Genomic DNA, 26,242 nt, shown 5'->3' on the forward strand with positions numbered 1-26,242 from the left:
TTCATATACATCAAAGGAAGACTCCTTTGATATTTACAGTCTATGAGACAGGTAGGGCAGATGGCATAATCCCCATTAGAGATGAGAAGACTGAAGCTGGAAGAGTTGGAATGACTTCCTTAAGTCATTCCAAAATGACATTATGTTCACAGTTAGTACTGAAACACAAGTCCACTTGCTCCAAATTCAGTACTCTTTCCATTATATCATATTCTGATTTCTTTATTCATATCTGAAGAGTGCTTACACCTTGAAGGTGTTCCAAACTAATTCAGCATGAATTGGTTTCCTCAGGATTGTACCACTCAATGACATTTTTTTCAAAGTAGTTTATCTTCTCACCTGGGCTTTCTTCCTGTGAGGCGAAGATAAAAGTCGTACATCACTGCTGGAGCCACGTGACTAAGAGTATTCCAAAATTGCATTGCGAACTTATTGGTAGTAAAGTCAGCATTTGGTCTCCTAAATGCTTTCTCAAGGGGAGCTTTTTCAAAAGTGGCTAAGACATGAAATCCTGAAAAACAGTAGACGGAGAAAGCAATTGATGAATTCTACTATGGTAATATAACACCAAATTTGTTGGAATACATGAAGTGTCACATAAGTGAAAGCAAATAACAATATTTATAGTACTTTTAAATGATGAAGCCCCCCTTTCAGAAAACAATAAGAATTTTTTTCCTAGTTAATGATAAAAATTAATATCCAAAATATGCTGATCCCAACCCCTTCCTTTCTTTTTTTAAAAAGACAAAATTGGGTCATTCCCACTACAAGCTATAGAGAGAAATTTACTTTGTATACTGACTTTAAAGAGAAGGCATTCTTTATTCCTGGATCAATTTGTTACTGCCACTAAGCACAAATTCAAGGGGCAAATTCAAATACATGAGTGTTCTGTTTAAATATTCAGATAAATTTTATCTCTAAAACAAATTTGGAAAAAAATGTTATTAAGTTGTCCAGATCAACACAATTTGAGCTGTAATTGTTAATTCCTTATATTCCAGTGATCTAATCTATTCCTAGAATCTCAATGACAGAATATTAGGTTACTATTCAAGTTAGGCAATAATCATTTATTACAAACCTATTGTGTACCAATCATTGTATTGAGAACTTGGGATACAAAGAAGGGCAAAAGACAGTTACTGTCTTTGATGAGTTCAAAATCTAATGTAGGAGACAACACGTAAACAATATGTAGAAATAAGCTAAATATGGAATAAATAGAAAATAATCAATAGAAGGAAGACACTAGAATTAAGGTAAAGGCTTCCTGCTGAAGGTGGGATTTTAGCAGAGACTTGAAGGAAGCCATGAGGCAGAGATGAGGAAGGAGAGCATTCCAGACATGGAGGACAGCCAGAGAAAATGTTCAGAGTTGGGAAATAGAGTGTCTTGTTTGGAGAACAGCAAGGAGGCCAATATAACTGGTTCAAAGAATTAGGCTATTCTGTAATCAATGGGCACCCCCTCAGCTTCCAATTCTTTGCTCCCACAAAGAGAGCTGCTTTAAAAATGTACATATTGGGTCTTTTTCCTCTTTCTTTGATCTCTTTGGGGTATAGCCCTAGTAACAACATTGCATTGCTGGGTCAAAGGGTACGCACAATTTAATAGTTTTTTGGCCACAGTTTTAAATTGCTTTCCAGAATGTCTGGGCCAATTCACAGTTTTACCAACAGTGCATTTGTGTATCTGTTTCCCCACATTCCCTCCAACATTTGTCATTTTCCCTTTTTGCCTGTCTGAGGGGTATGAGGCATTATCTCATAGTTGTTTTAATTTGCATTTATCTCATTGTTAGTGATTTAGAGTATTTTTTTATATGAACTATTGATACCTTAGATTTTTTTCCCTCTGAAAATGCCTATTCATATCATTTGCTCATTTATCAATTGGGGAATGGCTCTTATTCTTGTACTTTTGAATCCGTTCCTTATATCTTAGAAATGAGACCTTTACCCGAGAATTTCACTGCATAGAATCCTCCTCTGCCCCCAATTTTCTGCTTTTTTCTAATTTTAGCTGAATTCGTTTTGTGCACAAATATTTTAATTTTATGTAATCAAAATTGTCCATTTTACTTTCTGTGAACCTCTCTATCCCTTTTTTGGTCATGAACTCTTCTTCTAGCTATAGATCTGACAGGTTAATGTCTTCCATGCTCAAATTTGTCACTCTTCATATCCAAATCATGTGTCCATTTGCAGTTTATCTTGGTATGTGGTATAAGATGTTGGTCTATACTTAGTTTCTGCCATACTGCTTTCCAGTTTTTCCAGCAGTTTTTGTTGTATAGTGAAGTCTTGCTGTTTGGGTTTATAAAGCACTAGGTTACTACGGTTCTTTGATTCTGTTTAGTGAATACTTAATCTAGTCCACTAATCAACCTCACTATTTCTTAATCAGTGCCACATTCCTTTGATGATTATAACTTTGTAGTATAGTTTGAAATCTGATATTACTTAGCCCCCTTCTTTCCCATTTTTTAATTACTTCCTTTAATATTCTTGACTTTTTCTTCCTCCAGATAAATTTTGCTATTTTTTTTCTAGCTCTATAAAGTGATCCTAGTTTGATTTGTATGGCACTGAATACGTAAATTAATTTATGTAGTGTTATCATTTTTATTATATTGGCTTGGCTTACTCATGAACAATGAATATTTGTCCAATTATTTAGATCAGTATTTATTTAAAGAGTGTTTTTGTAATTGTGTTTATATGGTTCCAGTGTTTTTCTTGGCAGGTTCTACGACTATCCACGCTTATTTAAATGCAATTACGCCTTTTCTTTCTTTCTGATGGATTTTGTTGGTAATACACAGAAATGCTAATGATTTGTATGGATTTTATTTAATATCCTAAGTCATTGCTAAAGTTGTTGTTTCAATTAGTTTTTTATTTGACTTTGTGGTTCTCTAAGCAAACCATCATATCTGCAAAGAGTGATAATTTTGTTTCCTCTTACACTTACTCAATTTATTTTTTCTTGTCTTATTGCTATAACTAATATTTCTAGCCCATATTGAATATTAATGATGACAATGGACATCCTTGCTTTACCCTGATCCTACTAGAAAAGCTCTATTTTTTATCCCCATTATAGATAATGCTGGCTTTTAGTTTTAGATAGATACTGTTTCTATTAAGAAAAGTTCCATTTAACCCTATGCTTTCTAGTGTTTTCCTTATTTCTACTCTTATAAAGCTGTCAATGATATTACAAAAGTGCAGGCCTGTCCATGTCACTTATCTGCTCAAAAATATTTCAGTGATTCTGATTTGCCTATAGGGTAACATGGAAACTCCTTGGCTATCAATTGAGGTTCTCTTAATTGGTCATAATAAAATAGATAAAATCATAAAAATAATAAATGTTATACTCATTAATTGGCTCCAGCCTATCTCTCTCAATATTGCACTTCATAAACTGGTTTATTACTGTTTGCCAAACTTGACGTTCCATCTTCCGTCTTTGTTCATGAGCATAGACTGCACCTTGAAACCTTTGCTGATTCTCCTAGTTATTAGTGCTCTCTTCCTCCTCGTATTACCTTGTACTTGCTTATCTGCATATACTTTGTATTCCCTAGCAGGACTGAAACATGTTAAACTTAATTTTAATTTTTGTTTTTCAGTCTTCACCATCTAACATATTGCCTTTCACATAGAAGACATTCATTTAATGTTTGTTAAATTGAATTCAATTATTGGTGGGTTACAATATAAGTATTAAATTAAAAGAAAATGCTATGCTGTATTTATGAATTTATATATACTGTATGTATTTATACATCTATACTACATGTATGAATTTATAAATTATTAATAAATAGCTTAAATTATTAGTGTGGACACCAAAGCAAAAAAAATACTTTTCTGTAACTTTTACCCATTGTTCCCAAAACTCTCTGGGGCCAAGGGAAAAAAGGAGAATAGAGGGATTTTCCTCTTCTAGTTGACATTCCTTTAAGTATTTGAAAGACATTGATCATGTTTTCCCCAAGTCTTCTCTTCTTCAAGATAAACACCCCCAGTGCCTTCAATTACTCTTTATGTGCATAATCATAAGCATCTCATTAGCCTAGTAGTTCATCTCTGGACACTTTAGATATTGGCAACCAGAAACGAACATGGTCTGAACAGAATGTAGTATACCAGGACTTTCACTTCCCTAGTTCTGGATACTTTGCTTTTCTTAATGCAACATGACTCTTGTGGATTTTTTTGACTGCCGTTATGTTGCTGACTCACATCAACTTTACAACCCATTAATCCTCAAATCTTTTTCAGATGAACTATTTGTATGTCTCCCCTACTTGTGAAGTTGATTTTTAGTCCAGTTACAAGATATTTTTCTTTATTAAATTTCATCTTGAGGCAACATTGTATAGTGAGCGTTAGCTCACTTAAAGTCAGAAAACTGTTCAAGGCTTGTTTCTGATACATATTGGCTGTGTGACTAGATAAGTCATTTAACCTTTCTGTGCCTAAGGGAACTCTCAAAGACTGCAAGCTATGGACAGATTACCAAAGGAATAGAGGGTATCTCCACACTAGGCATTCACTACACCAATGAAATTAGGGTCTAGATTTCCTCCCTACCTAACCCTTCCCACCCTTAATCATCTTATTAGATTTAGACTAATATTCTATTCTAACACATTAAAATATGTTGATCATTTGCAAATTTAGTAAGCAAGTCATCTGCCTCAACTGATGAAAAATGTTAAACAGCACAGAGCCAAACACAAAACCTCTGGCCACTCTACCAGAAACTTTACAAGTTGACTACTCTAAATCAAGTCAAGCCAACAAGCATTTATTAAGCACCAACTATGGGCCATGTACTGTGTGAAGGAGTGGGACTACAAAAAGAGAGAGAGAGACAGAGTGTGTGTGTGTGTGTGTGTGTGTGTATGTGTGTGTGTGGTGTGTGAGAGAGAGAGAGAGAGAGAGAGAGAGAGAGAGAGAGAGAGAGAGAGAGAGAAGGGGCTACAGCTTCTGCTTTCAAGGTGCTCATAGGGAAGACAATGTTCAAACATGTTTGTATGTACATATATGCAAGATAAAATGGAGATAATCTGAGAGAGAATATCATAGGGGATTGGGAAAGGCTTCTTGTAGAAATTATGATTTTAGCTGAGACTTGAAAGAAGCTAGAGAAGCTAGGAGGCAGGATGAACAGGAAAGAGTGAAAATGCATTGGAGCCAGTACAAGGAACAGCAAGGAGGACAGAATAAGTGAAGGGGAGAATAAGGTGTAAGAAGACTGCAAAGATAGGAAGGGGCTAACATATGAAGGACATTAAAAACTACACTAGAAGAAGATCACTTTGATAGCGGAGTGAAGGGTGAACTGGAGTAGAGAGAGATGAGGCAGGGAGACCAACCAGAATTCTCTTGCAGTAGTTCAGGTGTGCAGTGATGAGGACTTGTACTAGAGTGGTGCTAGTATCAGAAAAAAAGAAGGGGGCCATATATGAAAGACAGTAGGAATCAATAGAACTTGGCAATCGACTGGGTATGGAGGGGTGAGAAAGTGAGGAGTCAAGGATGTCTGAGTGACTGGTAGGATAGTGGTGTCCTTGATAGTAAGTGGGAAATTATGAAGAGAATAAGCTTTGGAAGCGAAAGACAATGAGTTGTTTTGGTCATGTTGCATTTAACATATCTACTGGACATCTGTTTAAAATTTCTAATAGGGAGTTGGAGAGGTGAGACTAGAATTTAGGAGAGAGTTTAGGTCAAGATCTGCTAATGTGACAGCTCTTTTCAGTCCAGTCATTCAGCCGGTTCTAAATGCATTTGACCGTTATTGCCTAGTTTATCTCTTGTCTAAATTCTCTATGTCTTATTCTGTTAACCTAGGTATTTTGTATTTAAAAAAAATATTCACCAGTTTCATTTAAATTTCTAGTTTTGTTGACATATAATTGATAAAATAATTTGTAACAATTTTCTCTGTTTTGTCTTCATTTTTTCCCCTGAGGCCCTACTCTCCTGAATGGTGATTCTGTTTTCTAGACCAGAGCTTCTTAAACTTTTCCCACTCACAACACCTTTTCCTGTTTAGACAGCCCTTTGTTGGCATTGCACGGCCAGAGGGCATGCTTTGTGTTCCTGAACCAAGGCTGTAGTGAAGTTGCACCATGTAACATAGGCAAGCGGTACCAGAAACACCTCAGATTCATTATGTGTTTGATTTTGAATTAATTTTTGGTCGTTGTGTGTTTACTGTTGTCAAATGGAGTTGCTATACTTACAGTTTAAGAAGCTCTGTACCTAGACCATCATGTAAGAGGAGCCACAGTCATGCTCACACACTCATTCCTGATTCAACTCACTCAATGAATTTCTCTACTTTCCTATCAGCCACGTTGCCTGCACTCCAGTTTTTTCCACACACCTCTCTCTCTACTTTACATCTCCCCTTTATATGTAGTCTTCCCCCATTAGAATGTAAGCTGGAGTGTAGGAATTGTCTGCATTCTCAGAATTTAGCACAATGCCTAGTACATAGTAATTGCTTAATAAATGCTTAATCAATCTATCTATCTTCTGTTGTGAATTCTTTTTCATTTTTTATTTCTGTAATTTGGTTTTCCTCTCTTTTAAATCAAATGAGCTAATGGTTTGTCTCTTATTAGTCTTAAAAAAAACAACTCTTAGCTTTATTTAACTCAATAGGTTTTGTTTTTTCCCTCAATTTTATCTAGAACCTCAATGACAGAATATTAGGTTACTGTTCAGTTAGTGAATAAGCATTTATTAAGTTCCTGCTATGTGCCAGGCACTATGCTAAGTGTTAGGGACACACACACACACACACACACACAAAAGGCAGAAACAATCCCTGCTCACAAGGAGTTCACTGGTTAATGAAGGAGCCGTCATGCAAACAATTGTGTACCAACAAGATATACGAGATAAAATGGGATAGTCTCAGAGGGAAGGCTCTGAGATTAAAGGAGGACTTGGAAAGGCTTCTCATAGAAAATGAGATTTTGGCTGAGACCTGAAAGAAGCTAAGAAGCAGAGATGAAGAGGGGGAGAGCATTCCAGGCAAAGGGGACAGCTAGTGAAAAATGTGCAGAGTAGGGAGAGAGTGTTGTATGTGAAGAACAGCAAAGTCCAAGGAACAAGGAAAGACAAACTCAGGACCTGGGAATAGTTTTCCTCTGATTTATATTATTTTAAGAGAAGAAAGGAAAGGTAGAGTAAAGGAAATACACTAGGAAAGAATGAAGAAATAGAGTGACGCAATTACTATTTCTCTTAACTCGGGTACATCAAGAGAAAACTACAAGCATGGAGGAGGCAGAGAGAGTGAACTGGAATCTCATGACCCTAACTATTATCTGAACTAGGAAAAAGAAAGTTGAACACATACTCAGGACTGAAATGGATTTGATCAAATGCTTTTTTGTAACTGTCATAAACACAAGGGAATCTTATAGACTATATCTTTCAGCCAATTGTGAAATGATAAAGATGTGATCCATTTTAGAATATCTCTTGTGAATGGTTACTTTTTCCATTCTGATATCCTTTGGGGAATGTTCTCTAATTGGGATTAGATGATTTTTTGAATAAAAACTTTATATAGTTGGAAAAATAAACATATTGGTCTATGCATATAGATGTCATACATATTTGATCTTTTTTGTTGTTAATAAGGTCTGAATTTTTAAAAAATTATTATTACCTGTTTACATATACATATATGCCATTATATATAATGGACCTGAAAGCTTTGGATTTAATCTTTGATATTCTGTTGAATTTGAGGTTTTTTCCTCAAGCCTGTGACCTATGGAGAGTTGCAGAGAGAGCCAGATTCATTGAATAGTGCCTTCAGGTTTAGATGAAGTGACATAACTCTTTATGTGTATATATTGTGGGTAAGAATACTGGTCATGCATTACTGTCATTATGCATCCACAAAGCCAGTCACTGTATGTAGTTACACACACGCATGCACATGGACACACACACACACACACACACAGAGTTTGATCAATGACCAGAGGACCTATGATGAAGCATATTACCTGTCTTTCAATAGAGAGGCAAAGGAGAAACATTTTTTGACATGGTGATGGTGTGGATTTATTTTGCTTGACTACTTATTTGTTACAAGGTTGTTGTTTTTTTTCATTCACTTGTTAATGGGGGAAAGGTTTAGAGGGAAAAAGGAGGTTTAGCCATAGTGATGTCCAAAAAAAAAGGCTATTCTCCCATTTAAAAAATACACAGAAAGGAACAGAAGTAACTAAGATAATTAGGATAGTTTTGAGAGTAATTTGAAAATTTGTTAACTTTTTTTTAAAAGCAAATAGTATGAAATGGAGATTCATGGTTTCACATATAATCTTTTTGTGTTCTGTTGTATATATGGAAATGCTCATTTAGTGTGTGTGTGTTAGTTCAGAATTTAAAAAAAATTTAAAATAAAATGATTAAATAAACCTCAGTAGGAGTCTTTCGGATTTCAACATTACATATTTATCTTTAAGGATCTCCAAATTTTTTTTTCTATTACTAGGCATGAGTTTAATTTTATTAAAGTGGAATATTTTAAATGTTAAGAAATCATAGAAAACCCAAAACAAACTAAGAACTCCTTGGGGATTCCCTACAAATCAGTCAGAAACATGGGAAGGGAAGTGGGTCAAAGAATCAAACTTTTCACTTACTTTGTACATCTGTAGTCTGGGAACCAACCAAAGCATTGAGATAGTAAGATAAATTCTCAGTTGGGCCCTCGTGGCCACATTACTTCTCTCTGATTAATTTTCTACCACATTCCTCATGGGAAATGTTCAAATCTTTTCTCTTCAAACCTACCATATTACGCTTTTCTCTATCCTCTCAGCAAAGGACTTCACTCCATCCTTTACTTACAAAAGGAACCATTTGCCCTAAGCTCTCTCTTATTCATTCATTCATCCATCTGTCCATCCATCCATTTATTTGTTTAATTTATTAAGTGTATTAGCTATATTTCAAAACCCCTTGACATCACCCCTTACTCTTTCCTCATTATTCCAGGTTCTAGTGAATAAGTGAAGGGAAGCTGGATGATACAGGGGATAGAGCACTAGAACAGGAGTCAGGAAAATTTGAGTTCAGATCTGGCCTTAGACACTTACTAGCTCTTTGATCCTAGGCAAGTCACTATTTGCCTCAGTTCCTCATATGTAAAATGGGGACACGGTAGGGAAGAAAATGGCAAACCACTCATATCTTTGCCAAGAAAATGTAGAATTGGACACCACTAAACAACTTAACAACAGCAAAAGTGAATAGGTGGCCCTTCTACCCACCAAGGCCAAGCCTTCTACATGTACTTGCTCCCATCCCTTGTGTGCCTCCAGAAGACTGTCCTTGTAATTGCCTTATTTCTCTCTCTGATATTCACTCTCTCCCCATGTTGCATACAGATATGCCTTGGTCTCCCTGTCCTTAAAAACCCTCACTTGACCCTACTATGCCCTTAAGGTGTCATCCTGTATCTTTCCTTTCTTTTACAGTTAAAACCCTGGGGGAAAACAAAAAGCTATCTATTCTTGTCTCCATTTCCTTTCCTCTCACCTCTCAGTCCTTTGCAATCTGGTTTCTGACCTCATTCTTAACTGAAATTCCTCTCTCCAAATTTATCAGTGATCTCTTGATTGCTAAATATGATTATGTTTTCTAAGTTTTCTTAAGAAGGATGCTTCTTGACCTCCACAGCATTTGATACTGTTGATCTCCCTCTCTTCCTGGATACTTTTTCTTTTTTTGGTTTTTGTGACATTATTCTCGGTTCTCTTCTTCATGTCTGACTTCTCCTCAGTTTCTTCTGATGATCTTCTCGGATCATCATCCTTATCCTATCCTCTGTTTATTGTACCCCAAAGAGTCTGGTCACTCCTGAGCTCTAATCCTGCAATATCAATTCTTAACTATCATTAAATTGTGCTCTTTAAATGCTACACTTTTTTGCACATTTCATTGTAGTAATGTCCATTCTTACAGACCCCAGAATTAAAAATACAACAAAAAGAGAATAATGAAACACATGCATATGACACAAAATGCAGCACTCAACTAATTGAGAAAGGAGGGGAAACCAGCTCAATCCAGGTTCATCTGGTCAAGGTCAGGAGTTCTAAGTCAGTCTAGTGTGAACAGAAACACACACATCACTGCTTTGACAAAATGAAAGCATACTGAAATTATTGCTTGTCCCAAGCAATTCATATAGTTGCTAGAAAATATTCTAGAAAACTTACCCATGTCTGTCCACAAGAGAGGATTGAGACTTCCACTTGTGCAGTGATAGATTAAAATGGATTTTGGTCTGAAAAATAAGAGGAAAATTAGATAAGTACAGCATTGTAGAGGAGAAAATAAAATTGTGTCTCAGGGGAAAGTGATTATTTAATGATAGGCAATGATTTTCAGTGCCTTAGGGTTTCCTAAACAAGCCAGGATCATTCTCTTATTTTAGGGTTTAATTTTGCTAATTCACTTAGTAAAATGAAGCTGAGGTGGGAGAGGAAGGGATGTTTGTGGATCAAACAGATGGGCAATATTTGGTCATGTCAGGTTTTTGGCAATGCAAGATATACTATGGAGATGAAAAGTCTTCCATAGGCTACAGGAAACTCTTGGATATCTGTGCAGAGCAAACAATTGGGCAGTTTTTTCCTGAATGTAACTAAGGTATGCTGGATTGGAAAACAGCTAAACATTTGATTTTCCATATGGTAAGTGACATTTTACTCACTACCATAAAATTACCAAAAGAAAAAAATTGAGGTTATTTGCCATCAACTCCCTTTATCCATTTTCCTTATATTCTGTCACTCAGATGTTTTATGCCATTTTCTTCTCCTTCTACCCTGTCTCAGACGATGAAGTGGCCTTACTCCTTAATGAAGCTAGGCCTTCTATTTATTCAAGTGATCCCATTTCATCCTGTCAACTCCAAAAGATTGCACCTTCTGCCATCCCTACTTTTCCTTATTTTCAATACCTTCCTCCTTACTGGCTGATTTTCTACAAATTACAAACATGCCCATGGCTTACCTATCCTGAAAAAAACTCTCACTTGATCTTTCCATCCAGCTAACTATCGTCCAAACTATCTCTTCTGCTCTTTGTAGCTAAACTAGAAAAGGCTGTCAATAATAGGTGCTTCTACTTTCCTTCCTCTCACTTTCTTCTTAACCCCTTATAATTCATCTTCTGACATCATTCTACTGAAATAGCTTTTTCCAAAGTTACTAATAATCTCTGAGTTGCCAAATTTCATGACTTTTTTTTTAAAACCTCATACTCCTTGACTGCTCTGCAACCTTTGACAGTTGACTCTCTTCTTGATGTTGTCTTCTTTCTACTGTTTTGGGACAGCTGTCCCTCTGATTCTCCTCCTGCCTACCTTTCTCCTAAGCTGGATTCTCTTCCAGATTACACTCTCTTACCATGGGTATCCCTCAGGGTTTTTTTTTTTCTTTTTTGTGCCCTCTTCTCTTCTTCTTCTTCTTCTATATTACTTCATTTGGTAATCTCATCAGCCCATGGATTTAACTACCATTTCTATGCTGATGATTCTCAAATTGACCTGTCCTGCCCCAAACTTTCTGCTTTACCTGCAGTGTCACATCTCTACTTGTCATTCAGACATCTCTAACTGAACTCAGTATGCCCAAAACAGAACCTATTCTTTCCCCCTAAATCCTAGCCTGCTCCCTCAACCTTCCTTGTTAGGGAGCACTGTTCTCCCAGTCCCTCAGGCTCACAGCCTAGGAGTCATTCCAGATTCTTGACCATCTCTCACTACCCCCTTTTCCAAGTTACTGCTAGTCAGTTTTGACATTTGATATATCTCGAATATGTCCCCTTCTGTCCTCTGACTCTGCCACCACTCTAGTGCAGGCCCTTATCACTTTATACTTGGATTATGGCAATAGCCTGCTGGTAGTCCCTGCCTGAGTCTCTCCCCACCCCAATTCATCCTCTCTTCAGCCGCTAAAGTGATTTTGTAGGTCTGATTACTTCAATCCACTCTCCCCTCCCCTTGTATTCCCTTTCTACCCCAGTAAACTCCAGTGGCTTCTTACTGCCTCCTGGAGCAAATGTAAAATGCTCTATTTGGCATTCAAAGCCTTCATAACCTAGCTTCCTCTTTCCTTTCCATTCTTCTTATACCTTATTCCCCAATATTTACTCTTCCATCCAGTGACACTGGCCACCTGGCTGTTTCAAGAACAAGACATTCCATCTCTCCTCTCCAGGCATTTTTTCTGGCTGTCCTCCATGCCTGGAATACTCTCCCTCCTCCACTCTGACTATTGACCTCTCTGGTTTGCTTTAAGTCCCAACTAAAATCCCACCTTCTAGAACTTCCCCAACCCATCTTAATTCAAGTGTGTTCCCTCTGTTAATGACTTCCTAATTTATCCTATACATAGTTTGCTTTGTATGTATTTGTTTGCAACTTGTCTCGCCTCTTAGATTGTGATCTCCTAAAGGGTAGGAATGTTTTTTTGCCTCCCCAGTGCTTAGCACAGTACCAGGCACAAAGTAGGTACTTAAGGTTCATTGATTGGCTCATAGAGTCAAAAAGACAAATAATAAACAAATAAATTCTAGTAACATAGTTCCACATACATGCTACTGAGAATTTTTTTTGTTTTTGTTTTTGCTTTTTGGTGAGGCAATCAGGGTTAAGTGACTTGTCCAGGGTCACACAGCTAGTAAGTGTCAAGTGCCTGAGGCTGGATTTGAACTCAGGTCCTCCTGACTCCAATACTAAGAACTTTTAACATTATTCTAGTGCCAAGCTAATTTTTGAAATGCTCCATTCTGCCCTCACATCTTAACTTCCCTTTAAGAATGAAAGGTTCATTTGGGAATCATAGTGATATAGCAAATGCATTGGGTTTAGAGTAATATGGTTTGCTTTTTTTAGCCTCTACATCTGTGGTCACTAGCTGTGTGGTCTTATACAAATCACTTAACCTCTCTCTGAGCCTCAGTTTTCTCATCTTTAAAAGGGGGATAAGATTAATTAAATTAAGCAAATAACTTAATTAATTGGATTATAATTAAAATATTAATTTATAATAAATATTGATAAATATAATGGGGATAGTAGTACCTACCTTATAGGAGAAAAAAGCACTTTGTAAAAATACAAAGCATTATATAAACATGAGTAGTTTACATCATATATAAAATACTAATTTTTGTGGGCTTACCTGTTTTACTGAAGCTATCTAATGTCACTAACCAAACTCTCTGATTATTGTATACCTGACAGAAGTAAAACAGTCACTAGCAGTAACCACAGGATTTGTTGGAAAGCTTAACTATTTCATGACCATGTGAGTAAAGCCTTTATTAAGCACCCTAGTGCATATAGTATTGTACTCAATCCTTCAAAAAAGAGGCTTAAGAGACACCATTTCTCAGACTTGAGGTCTTCCATTAGCAAATCTCCTTTGTTTTAAAATGCACCGAACGCACTAATCTTCCTTGTCATCAGTATTACCAGAAGCACATCCATACCTGTGAACTGCAGTGTGCCACCCTACTGCTAGGGTGAGGTTAATGACTAGATCCACTGGGACCACATCTGCGACAGCTCTTGGAGTAGTCTTTAGGGCCCGCAGAAACCCTTTCCCAGCCTGCACGATGGACAAGAACATAATTAAAATCAGATTTTTCAGTCAGTGCTATAGCTCAAATAGCTATACATTCAGTTTTTAAAGTCTTACTTGAATATTCTTTGGTGCTCTTGGGCACTGTGCCCATCAGATCAAATCTAAATTCATCCAGTATAGAATGGTTGACAGATTGCTGGGCTTTGAGTCAGGAAAAAACTGAGTTCAAATCTGGCCCTTGACACTTACTAACTGCACTATGGGCCATATCAATGAAGCTATTTCCTCATCTATAAAATGGGGACAATAATGTGGTGTCAAGAAGACCTGGGTTCAAATCCCATTTCTGATGCACACTGCCAAATGACCCCGGGGGAAGTCATTTAACTTCTCATTGCCTTAGGTTAGCTCTCTAATACTATAATTTGCAGAGCAGATACAAATCCACATTGATAGAGGGTATTTTCTCACTGTAAATCCCATATGCCAGTAAAATCAGAGGTCTGGTTGAAAAAACAACAATAAAACAACACACCAATAGTATTGACTTTGCTGTGTTTTTGTGAGGCTGAAATGGAAATGATGCTTCTCAAAGTTTAAGGTGCTACAGAAGTGCAAAGTATCATTATCTTAGATTTCAAGACCTTCTCTAATCTAGCACCTATCCAACTGCCTAATATGAACCCTCTTCTAAAAGTGCTAAGCATTCATGTAGTTCTCACCTGCAATGCTCTCCCCCACATCTAAATTTCTTTAAATTCTATCCATCTTTCAATCTATCTCAAGGCTCCTCTCCTCCATAATGAAGTTAATAGCTTTTAGGCTACATTGGTCTCTCTTTTCCCCACAGCTCTTATTGTCAAATTGGTGTGCGCTAGGGATGTCTCAAACTTAGCATATCCAAAACTGAACTCATTATCTTCCCCCCACCAAATTTCTCCCTCTTCCAATCTTGGTTATTTCTGTCAAAGGCACCACAATTTTTCCAGCCTACACAGTTTTTAACCTTAATATTATCCTTGATTCCTCTTTCTCTCTCAACCCAATCAGTTGCTAAACCTTACTGTGTCCACCTTTATTATATCTCTGGCATCTGGCCCGTTTTCTCTATGCACACAGCCACCACTTCATCACTTCTTGCTTGTATTACTGCAGCCGCCTGTTTGGTCTCCCACTCTGGTTCATTCTACACAGTGCTGCCAAACTGATTTTCCTTAAGTGGTGCTCCAACCATGTTACTTCTGTACTCAATTAATTCTAGTGTCTCTCTGGTGCCCCCAGGAGAAAATATAAATTCATATGTTTGTCTTTTAAAGCCCTTCATAACCTGACTCCAAACTCTTTTCAACTTTACTGTACTCCTCTCACATTCTGTGAGGCCAGACAAACTGGTCTTCTCTCTGTTTCTCAGACATGATACTCCTACTATCTCTGTGCCTTTGCATTGGCTGTCCCATGTGCCTGGGAGACACCTCCTTATCTCTGCCTTAGAATTCTTTTCTTTCTTCAAGTTATAAGAAACTCAAGTTTCTATCTAAAGTCTTTCCTGGTCTCATCAGCTGCTAGTTTCTTCCTTCACCAAATGCCTTGTACTTAATTAAATTATTTGTATTTATTTTCCTTATGTTTATTTTGGATATGCTTATATATGTCTTTATTGTCTTCTCTATTATAGTATGAAGTCTTTACAAGTAAAAAATATTTCACTGATTCCTAATATATTGCCCACAATATATTAGTGTTTAAGAAATGCTTATTGATTAATTATATTTTATGTTATATTATTCCATGACCCATTTCTTCTCAAAAAGATTTTAAGTTCTTTGAAGGTAGAGGTCATGTAATGGCTTTTGTATTCCCATTGTGACTAGTACAGTACTGATCACTTTCCATGTTGTATAGTAGAAGAGAGTTGGAACCCCAGGGTTCAATCCTGGCTCAGATGCTTATTCACTTCTTAGTTTTTCTTTCAGTTGTGTCCAACTCTTTGTGACTGCATTTGGAGTTTCTTGGTAAAAATACTGGAGTGGTTTGCCATTTCCTTCTCCAGCCCATTTTACAGATGAGGGACTGAAGCAAATGAGGTTGCACAACTAGTAAGTGTCTGAGGCTGGATTTGAACTCATAAAGATGAGTCTTCTGACTCCAGGCCTAGTGCTCTATCTTCTGTACCACTTAGCTGCCCACTTATTTAACCCTAGCTACATGATTATTCACAAGCAATAACCACTATGAGCTTCAGTTTCCTCTTCTGTAAAATGGAATTATTAATAATTATACTATTTCATAAGGTTTTTGAGGAAAGCCTTTATAAAATTTAGGGTGCTAGACAGATATGAGTTATTTTCATTATTGTTAAACTTGAACTTGAAATTTAAACTGAAATTAAATTTAAATTTAAATCTAAACTGAAATGAATTGGGACCTAAAAGACAGATATTGCTGCCTGATAACAGACACGACACTGGCCAAGGAGACCACTGAAAGTGTTGCTAGAAATGGTGCGGATGAAAAATATTCATTCTCAGACCCCTGGTGATTTATCCAAAAGGGAGCCTGGGAGATCCTGGAACTACATTTTCTTCATTTCTACTTTTGCTGCTGGGTATTTGGAACTTTGTACTCAGCTGAATTTATTTAGTGAAAAGTTGTTGAATTTAATCTGACTTGAGAAAAATGTCTTCCCTAACTGGAGGCAATCAATATCCAATATTACCTCTCCCTAAAATAAATTGTTTTCAAACAAAGAACAGTAAAAATAGGCAGTATTGCTTCTCCCTAAAATAGTTTTAAAATAAAGAATGGTAAAAAATAGACAGAAATGTGAAATAATAGGATTAACATTAGTATTTCTGGCAGTCCTGCATCCTTCTGGGTGAAAATGGTAGCTCTTTGGAAAGTTCAAAACCAGAAATGAGCACAAAAGTACTAAGATCTGAATCTGAAAACACACCACTTGAGAGGCTACTGGGTTTGGTTATGGTAACTTTTTTACTCACAAGAATCCTAGGCAATAAAATCATAGCATGTTAGAGGTGGGAGGCCATCAAGTCCAGCTCCCTTATTGTAGAGATGAGGAAACTGAGATGCAGAGATGTCAAGTAACTGCAGAGGTCATAATTACTAGGAGTTGAATTAGAACCCAGGTCTCTTAATTTTTAGTCCTACTTTGTCAGCCTGTGTCAATAATAATCTTAAAATATGTAACATTTCAAGCAAAAATATGGATATACATTGTCAGACATTTTCTTAGTTAAATTATTGTCTAAAATACATTACAATCCCTATTTCCCATCTGCAAAGTCAGGGTAATGTGTTCCAACTAATGTTAGTGAAATAATATGTGTATATATATATATATATATATACATATACATATATATATAATGTAAATAATATGTATATGCAAACACATGTGTATTTGTATATATGTATCATACATGTGTATTTGTATATACATTGCATATATTGTATACTGTATAATTGTACATAATGTGTATATAAATATATATTTCACTAACATCAGTTGGAACACACATATATGTGTGTGTGTATATATATGCCTGTATATAAAAATGAAATATGTGTGTGTATATAGACCTTGCTTTCATAATATATATTTATATATCCTATAGTACATATAATTCTCCCTACAGAAACATATACTAAATATAGTATATATACATATACATATATACACACACCTACATATATATATATGTACTACTGGCATTACTTCTGCTTAAATCTTTGAGAAACAAATTATTGTTTCACTGTTATACATACCGCAATAATGAGTCCACTTGGTCCGTTTAAGTTATCCACCCAACCCTGAAAAAGAAGGTTCTGTATTTTACACAGAGTATGATCTGTTCGATTTTTGTTTTCCTGAAAATGTAAGCAACTTCAAGGCATACGCTAGCCTTGTCAGTTCCTATCAAGCCAGGAGTTTAAAAATTCTATAGAACTGAATCTCAAAGGATGTAGTTTTAATATAGACACTTGGGGGCAGTAGAGAGAAAATTTGTCTGAAACTGTATAGAAGCATTTTATGGGGGTGTAGTACTAAAGCCTTTTTTAGTCAAAGTTATCCTTCATAATCCGTTAAATTGCCCATAAAATAGAGTATTGTATTTTTAAACAACTGTAGCTAGAAAAGAAGTGAGGTAGATTTAATGGAGGGCCCTGCATCATAGCTGAGGGATCTAGGATGATTATTTTGAAAACAATTGTTTATGAATTTTATTTATACCCAGCTAAGCTATTGATCAGGAGAAAGGGATGAACTCAGAATTCTAAACAAAAGGAAGAAAACAAAAACAGGTAAATACCTGGTGGGCAGGAAAATTTATGATTGGGGGAAAATACTATCAAAGGGCATTCACACATAAGTATTGTTATATTATAAAATGAATACACCATCACATAAAAGTTTCTTTTTCCTGTTTTATTATGAAGCAAGAGAGGACACAAGGAAGTCAAAGAGACATCAAGGAACTTTTAGCTGACCAGGAAAGCCTGGAAGGCCACTTAAGACTTTATCTCTCCTTACCTTTATCAGCCTAAGCTAAATGAAAACAAAACAAAACAGAAAACTATAGATACTATGAATGGGAGAATCCAGAGTCATACTTGGTTCTGCAAGATGCCTGCTCTATGGAAGTTGTGCAGGAACCAATACCAACTCAAGGAGTAGCAGACATATTTCTCTTCTGCTTACTTAAGGGCCTACACTCATTGCGGGGCATGGCCGGGCATACTTTTTCTCCTCTTTTTATTCATTCCAGCCCATATAGTTAAATTTGCCTAAGTTAAATGTCATAATGATGTGACTCCATTGTTCTTAGTCCTTAGGACAATAGACAACTTCAAGTCACTTGCTCTTTTATGCACATCCTACACACAAACACACATTCATATTTTAAGGTGTATTTTCCCACATCTCAAAACAAAACTCACCCCTGAATATCGTGAAAACTTTCTTTTGAAACGCAAGGGAAGTGCATATACTATACCCCTTTCACTTAAACTATTGCTTCTATATTGAGATGGCCCACACTGTAATACTGGAGTGAAACTAAAAGTCATAAGCTGATTATTAAAATTACTATGTTCTTGAAACTGGTCCAGTTCTACCTAGTGACCTTGGAGTCACTCAGGACTGCTCCAACTTAGCACTTCATTCCCATGAGCAGTGGTCCTGTGGAGTCCATACTGGGTCTGAGACAGACAATTTGGCTAGTGGGAAGAATAGTGAACCAGGACATGGATAGAAGCCTGGATTCTTGTTGTAGCTTTCCCACTAACTAGCTGTGTTGGCCTTCCCACTAACTAGCTGTGTTGGCCTTAGACAAATCAGCTAATCTTTTTCTTTGTCTTAGTTTCTTGAGACACGAAACCTCATAGGTTGTAGAGACCATAGAATGAGAACATAGGAGCATATCTTGAAAGGTATAGAGTACTATGCCAGGTATCAGTATTCCCAATCTAATGCACAAACTAGTGCTGTGTCTTCTTTTTTTCACTCATAGCACCTCTTTATTCCCTAGAATTTGAGGTTGGTGACACAGGAAATTCCCAGTGCCATCCTGGACAATCTGAATCCAAGAGCTCCTTGAGACAGGGGAAGGAACAATAAGGGGAGTTCATTTAAACTCACCCTTACAACTAAGGCCATTGTCAGTATTGGGAGTGCCCTTCCCAGGGGATCCCCAGGCAAGAATTCTTAAATTCATCCATTAGGATTTTGCTTGAACTGGATCAGTGTTCAGAACATCACAAGTCCATCTCATTAAATTCCTTGGGATATCTCAGAGACCTTGAGCAGGAAAGAAGGCTGTCAAAGTAAAATGAATCTGGAAGCATCAGGAAGCAAAAGTAGGAAGCCAGAGGGGTGTGTAGGCTTACTGGAAAAGGCTCCTGCCAGCTAGCTCCAACAATGGATGGTCTTATGATGGCAACATTTAAGTTCCTGCCTTCTTGAAACACCACCATCTCTCCCAAGGCCTTAGTATATGTATAAGTGTTGGGCCGATTCTCGATCAATTTGGGTGTGATTTCTTCAATGATTGAATCATCTAACCACCTGGAGGGCAGGGAAAGTAAAAAAATCTATTGGTATGCATTAAACACATTAAGAAGAAAATAGGTACATACAGGAAATCATCAGAGGAAGGATTGCTAGCATTTATATAGTGCTTTAAGGTTTGTGAAGCACTTTTACAGTTATCTCATTTTGTTCTCATGACAGCCCTAAGAAGTAGGTGCTATTATTATCTCCATTTTATAGATGAGGAAACAGAGGTTAAGTGACTTGCCTACGTTCACACTGTTGTTCATCCTTCATTTTCAAAGAGGACTAATGATACAGAGGGGTCGTGTCTTGACTTTCACCTCAATTGGATTTAAGTGAGGCAGAGTTGCACAAAATTGTCAGCCTCACTTTCTCTTCCAGAGTCATCGAAGTTGAGTGGCAAGACAAAAGTCAGGACAACTGGTGATGGCCTGGAATGCAGTAGATGACCTTGGACATATTTGATGTCTGACCAAGGTATAAGCACTCTGCACTGCCTGCTTCAGTTGCCTCCATGGCCGTTGGAACAAATTGTTCTCATCCACTTGTTCCACCAGGGGAGGTTTTCATATGCTTGGGGTAGACATTCCCCTAACTCACTGATGGGTTTGAGTGAAGCCTGTTGGTTACCTTCAACCTGGTTTAACTCATTTGCTAAGACAGTTTTACAGGGGTGTGGCTACTGTGCATACTACAGGTTCTTGGAGCCATAAGTGAGAGTTGGGTGACAGGTAGACACCAAAAGTGGATGAGTAGCCCTAAAAAGTGCTCAGCAAACCTGCATATAGCTCATAAATGTCTGAGGCTGGATTTGAATTTAGGTGTTTATGATTCCAATGTCAGCATTCCATTCTGCCCTCCCAGAGTACCTTAGTTTGAGGTGTGTGATGTTGGGAAAGTCACCTTCTCTGGGCTACCAAATTCCTAAAACACAGGTTGGACCATGACTCTCACCTGATCCAGGAGCTTCAGTGGCTTTATATTGCCTTTAGGATCAAATAAAAACTCCTCATTTTGGCATTTAAATCTGGTTCCAACGTATCTTTCCAGACTAGTTTCACATTATTCCCCCCTCATGCAATCTATATTCTAGTGAATTGACCTACTTGATATTTTATAGATTTGAGATTCCATATCTTACCTCCATGCCTTGCACTGGTTGTCTCTTTTGCTTAGAATACCCTTGCTCCTCAGCCCCTTCTCTTGTAATTACTAGTTCCCTTTAAGACTCAGTTTATGTCACCTCCTAAATAAGGCCTTTCCTGATCCCGCCAGTTGTTAGGCTCTTCCTTCTTACCTTTCCAGTCTTCTTGAAACTTATTTCCCTCTACCTACTCTGCTATCCAGTGAAATTGGGCTTCTTACCCTTCCTTGAACAAGACTCTCCATCTCTTGACTGTACATTTTCACTGATTGCCCTCTGTGCTGAAACACTCTCTTTCTCCTCATCTCTACCTCTTGGCTTCCTTAAAATCTCAGCTAAAGTCCCATCTTCTGTGTAAGAAGCCTTTTTCAGTCCTCCTTAATTTTCATGCCTTCCTTCTGAGAATAGCTGTCTATATCTATATATTTGTCCTGTATATATCGTGTTTGTACATATTTGTTTGCATGTTGTCTCCTTCATTAGAATGTGAGTTCCATGAGAACAGGAACTGTCTTTTGTTTTTGTATACTCAGCATTTGGCACAGTGCTTGGCACAAAGTAGACAATAAATGGTTATTGATAGACTCAGCTGATATAGTTATGGAGGGCCCAGGATGCAATCACAGTGTTAAGGTGAAGTTAAACTGAATGTATACACAAATATATAATTATATATATATAATAATACATTCAGTCAAGAAGGCAGCAGTATGATTGGCTGAGAAAGCAGACTGGCTATACCTGTGGTGCTTTAAAGAGCTAAGTCTTGAGGAGTTCAAAGCAGTCAGGGCTGGGAACCTTGATGGAGTGATATTCTGTGGTGGTACTGATGGGGTGGGGTGGGGTGGTGAAAAGTATTTTTTTTTCCTCTTCTCCTCACCCCACATTGGTCATGGTAACAGTCGACCACATCCAACAGTTCAAGAGTAGAAGAAAGTGTCGTCTAGGAAGCTGCCTATGGAAGAGATTCCTGTAAGAGGGGAGGAAGGAATTTCTTTTTCCTCTCTTTGGCCCTCCCTGACCCTAGCATCAGCCATATCACTTTGAATACTACAGTACTAGTATATTAACCTTAACCGGCAGAGAGACACTAGATGTATCAGGGAGCAGAGACACATTCCAGACAGACACTGATACAGAAAGTCACCAAAGGAAGGAAACAACTGCTAGCTGTCAATATTTGGGCTGGTGGAAAGGAACAGAGACATCTTAGGAGTCTAGCTGAGCAAACGATCCACCCAGCAGAGACACTGTATCCAAGAGGAACTGCAGAGAACCCCAAGAACAGACAAATTCCAGGCCCTATGAGTTGTTGTTGCCATACACATGTCCTCCATGTGTGCTTCACCACCACCGTATTCTAAGTTTGAACCCTAATCTTCCCATGTATTTGAGGTGTTATGTAGCACCATGGAGCAGCCATAGAAAAATATAGGACTTGCATATATGTAAAGTGCTCCCTCATTTAGTTCAGGGTCATATTGAAGAGAAAAGACTCAATACAGACATGAAACAGAACTATAGGATTCTAGAGTTGAAGTGAGATTGCCTCAACTTCAATCATGACTACTATTTACTACATTTCATGCCCCTTAATAAGTCACTAAGAATCATAGAATTGTTGGTCAGTTTACAGACTGGATAGAAGGGCTACTTGGGTTCTGAGGGTAACCCCATAGGTGGCTACTCCTACTACTGTGTCTCATCAACTCCTACTGCTGTGTTTCTCATTCACAATTAGCCTGTAGACATAACTGGTTCTCAGCAAAAACATTTACACAAATGGCATAGCAAGAGCAGCTCCTATGAAACATAATCCTCATAAACTTGTGGTTAAAAGTGACAATGACACCTAAATTAATTTATTTACTCAGTGTCATACCAATCTGCTAAAAATTATTTTATAGAGCTAGAAAAAAAATCATAAAGTTAATCTGGAAGAACAAAAGGTGAAGACTATCAAGGGAATTAATAACACAAATGTGAAGGAAGTTGGCCTAGCAGTACTCTAGCTCTTAAATTTTATTATAAAGCAATAATCATGAAAACAATCTGGTAATGGCTAAGATATAAAGGGTGAATCAGTGAAATAGATCAGCTACACAATATGCAGTAGGTAAGAACCATAGTAATGACCATCATGTTTGATAAAGACAAAGACTCAAGCTTTTGGGACGGGAACTCATTATTTGACAAAAATTGCTGGGAAAACGGGAAAGCAGTTTGGCAGAAACTAGATATAGACCAGTAGCTCACACCGTATACCAAGATAAGGTCAAAATGGGTATATGGTTTAAACATAAAAGGTGATGCCATAAGCAAATTAGTTTACCTGTCAGATCTATGGATAAGGGAAGAATTTATGACCAAACAACATGAATTAATGAATTAATTTTTATTATATTAAATTAAAAAGGCTTTGCACAAACAAAAACAAAGCAGCCAAGATGAGAAGGGACAAAAATTTTACAGCAAGTTTCTGTATAAAGGCCTCATTTCTCAAATGTATAGACAACAGAGTCAAATTTATAAGAATACAAGTCATTCTCCAATCAATAAATGGTCAAAGGATATGGACAAGTAGTTTTCAGATGACGAATTCAAAGCTATCTATAGTCATATGAAAAAAAATGCTCTAAATCACTATTGATTAGAGAAATGCAAATGAAAACAACTCTGAGGTACCACTCACACTTATCAGATTGGCAGATGTGACAGAAAAGGAAAATAACAAATGTTGGAGGAGATGGGGGAAAACTGGGACATTAAGGCACTGTTGGTGGAGTAGTGAACTGATCCAGCCATTCTGGAGAGCAATTTGGACCTATACCCAAAGGGTTATTAAACCATGCGTAACCTTTGACCCAGCAATAGCACTACTAAATTGGTTTACCAAAGAGTTAAAAAATGGGAAAAGACCCATATGTACACAAATATTAAAAGCAAATCATTTTGTGGTGGCAAAGAATTGGGAATTGAAGTGTATCCATCAATTGGGGAATGGTTGAACGAGTTGTAGTATGTGATTGTGATGGAATACTGTTGTGCTATAAGACATGACATGCAGAAAGATTTCAGAAAAACCTGGAAAACTTACACGAACTGATTAATGCAAAGCAAAGTGAGCAAAACCAGGAGAACATTGTACACAGTAAGAGCAATAGTGTAAGATGATCAACTGTGAATGACTTAGCTATTCTCAGCAATACGAAGCTCCAAGACAATTCCAAAGGACTTGTGGTGAAAAAAATGCTATCTACCTCCAAAGGAAGAACTAATGGAGTCTGAATGCAGATCGAAGCATACTATTTTTACCTTTTTTTTTTTAATTTTTGGTCTACATTTTCCTTCACAACATGACTAATATGGACTATGTTTTGCATGACTGCATCTGTATTACCTATATCAAATCTTTTGCCATCTTATGAAGGGGGATGGAGGGAGAGAAGTTAGAATTCAAAATTTTAAAAAAGAAGTGTCAAAAATTGTTTTTACATCTAATTGGAAAAATTTTTCTAAAAATAATACAGAAAACAATGGGCAGAACTCTTTGGGGCTCAAACATTAGAGAAGAAGTACCTCTAACCCTTCAGAGTGCCCCTAGCATCCTGAGATGGAGATGTAGCAAGTCTGGCTGTGAGTTATTGTGCCATAAGGGGTTTTCAGTTCTGTGTACTTCTAAATTCTCATTTCCTTCTTGACTATTCACTGTCTCTATGTGCAAAAATGGTAATAATACCTGTCTTGTAACTCTGAGATATTGTGAGGCTAAGTGCATTTGTCTACTTCATTTATAAATAAAAAGGACCCTAATAAGTATAATCAATTATCATGTATTATCAACTTATGTTATAATTTTTTTTTCATCAATGATTTGGATAAAAGAATAGATGGTCCTCTTTTAAATTTTGCCATTGACACAAAGCTGTGAGGAGTGTCTAACAACATATCTGAAAACAGAAACAGAATACAAAAAGATTACAACAGGCTTGCACAAACTTAATAAGATGAAACGTAATAGAAATAAATGGAAAAAGTCTTACATGTGTCTAAAATTAGCTTCATTCACAAGTACAAAACAGGTTAAGGCATAAAAATATGACATTTTTAGTGGGTTGCAATCTCAATCTGATATGGCAGCCAAAAAAGCTAATGTAATCTTAGACCACATTGGGAAGAATAGTGTCTAAAGCAAGGATGAGGTTAGTCTTGCAGCACAGTGCCTTCATCAGACACATTGAGTACTGGGTGCTACATAGAAGGAAGGACATCAATGATTTGGAAAGCATATGGAATAGGGCAAACAGGGTGGTAAATGGCCTCTAGATCATATCTTATTGGTTGAAGGAACTGAGGTACTGAAGGTAGAAGAGAGAGACTTGTGAGGATATGAGTAGAGGGTGAGATATGATAGCTGTTTACAAATATTTGAAGGGCTGCCATGTAGAAGAGAGATTAGATCTTCTCCATCTGGGTGCAGAAGGGAAGAACTAGGAATGAGGGGTAGATGTTGAAAAGATAAATTTAAGTTGGATGTAAGGAGAAACTTTTTAATAATTATAACTATCTGAAAGTACAATAGGCTACTTCAGGAAGGGGTGGGTTCCCTTTCCTTAGAGTTCTTTGAGCAAAGACTATTTTGACTATTTATTGGTTGTTGTGGAAGGAGTTCTTGTTTAGACATGTATGAATTGGACTATAGGCCTGAAGGTCCCTTACAACTCAGAATTTGAGATTCTCTGATTCTCTTAAGGCTCTTTGGAAATCATCTAATTCAACCTCCTCATTTTATAGATGAATCAAATGGCATGTCAATTGACAGCTGAAGGTCTGAAGTAAATTAAGCAGCCACAGAACACAATAGGCAACAACAAAGAATTTTAATAAAAATCAGAGCAAAGCTCACTACACTGTTATCCTTCATATTGCTTATGTTCTCTGTTGCTTATATATATATATAGCACCTGACCCAGAGTCAGGCAGATTTGAGTTCAAATCTGGTCTCAGGCACTTACTAGCTATGTGACTCTGGGCAAGTCACTTAACCTCTGTTTCTCAGTTTTTTTATTTGTAAAATGGGGAAAATAAGAGCACCTATATCCCAGGGTTGTTGTAAGAATATAATGATATAATTATTGTAAAATGCCAAGTATAGTGCCTGGCACATATTAAGTGTCATGTAAATGTTAGCTATTATTATTACTACTTTTACTATCATACCTCCTATTCCTGTCTGCTGCATATAGTGGAGACCATACCATAGAGCATGGACGGGGATGGGCCTATAACTTGGCTCCTTCCAGTAGGCAAAATATGCTTTGGCCTCTTGTTAAACTCTCCCTTGGATTTGCCAATGTGG

The 26,242-nt window shown here is 37.1% G+C and overlaps 1 protein-coding gene across 1 annotated transcript in view; it reads right to left on the bottom strand.

The window, feature by feature from the left end:
- The window catches only part of FAR2 (fatty acyl-CoA reductase 2), a 172,563-nt gene that overhangs the window by 13,207 nt on the left and 133,114 nt on the right, over positions 1-26,242 (bottom strand). Inside the window, exons 5-9 of the mRNA XM_020975819.2 lie at positions 19,574-19,751; positions 17,453-17,497; positions 13,572-13,690; positions 10,289-10,356; positions 343-514 (exon numbers count right to left, since the gene is read on the bottom strand). Coding sequence (XP_020831478.1) covers positions 343-514; positions 10,289-10,356; positions 13,572-13,690; positions 17,453-17,497; positions 19,574-19,751 — 582 coding nt within the window. The remainder of the gene's footprint in view (positions 1-342; positions 515-10,288; positions 10,357-13,571; positions 13,691-17,452; positions 17,498-19,573; positions 19,752-26,242) is intronic.

This window comes from Phascolarctos cinereus, unplaced genomic scaffold (genome assembly GCF_003287225.1).
Source record: "Phascolarctos cinereus isolate Bilbo 61053 unplaced genomic scaffold, phaCin_HiC Scaffold_1;HRSCAF=81, whole genome shotgun sequence".
In the NCBI taxonomy this organism is placed as follows: domain Eukaryota; kingdom Metazoa; phylum Chordata; class Mammalia; order Diprotodontia; family Phascolarctidae; genus Phascolarctos; species Phascolarctos cinereus.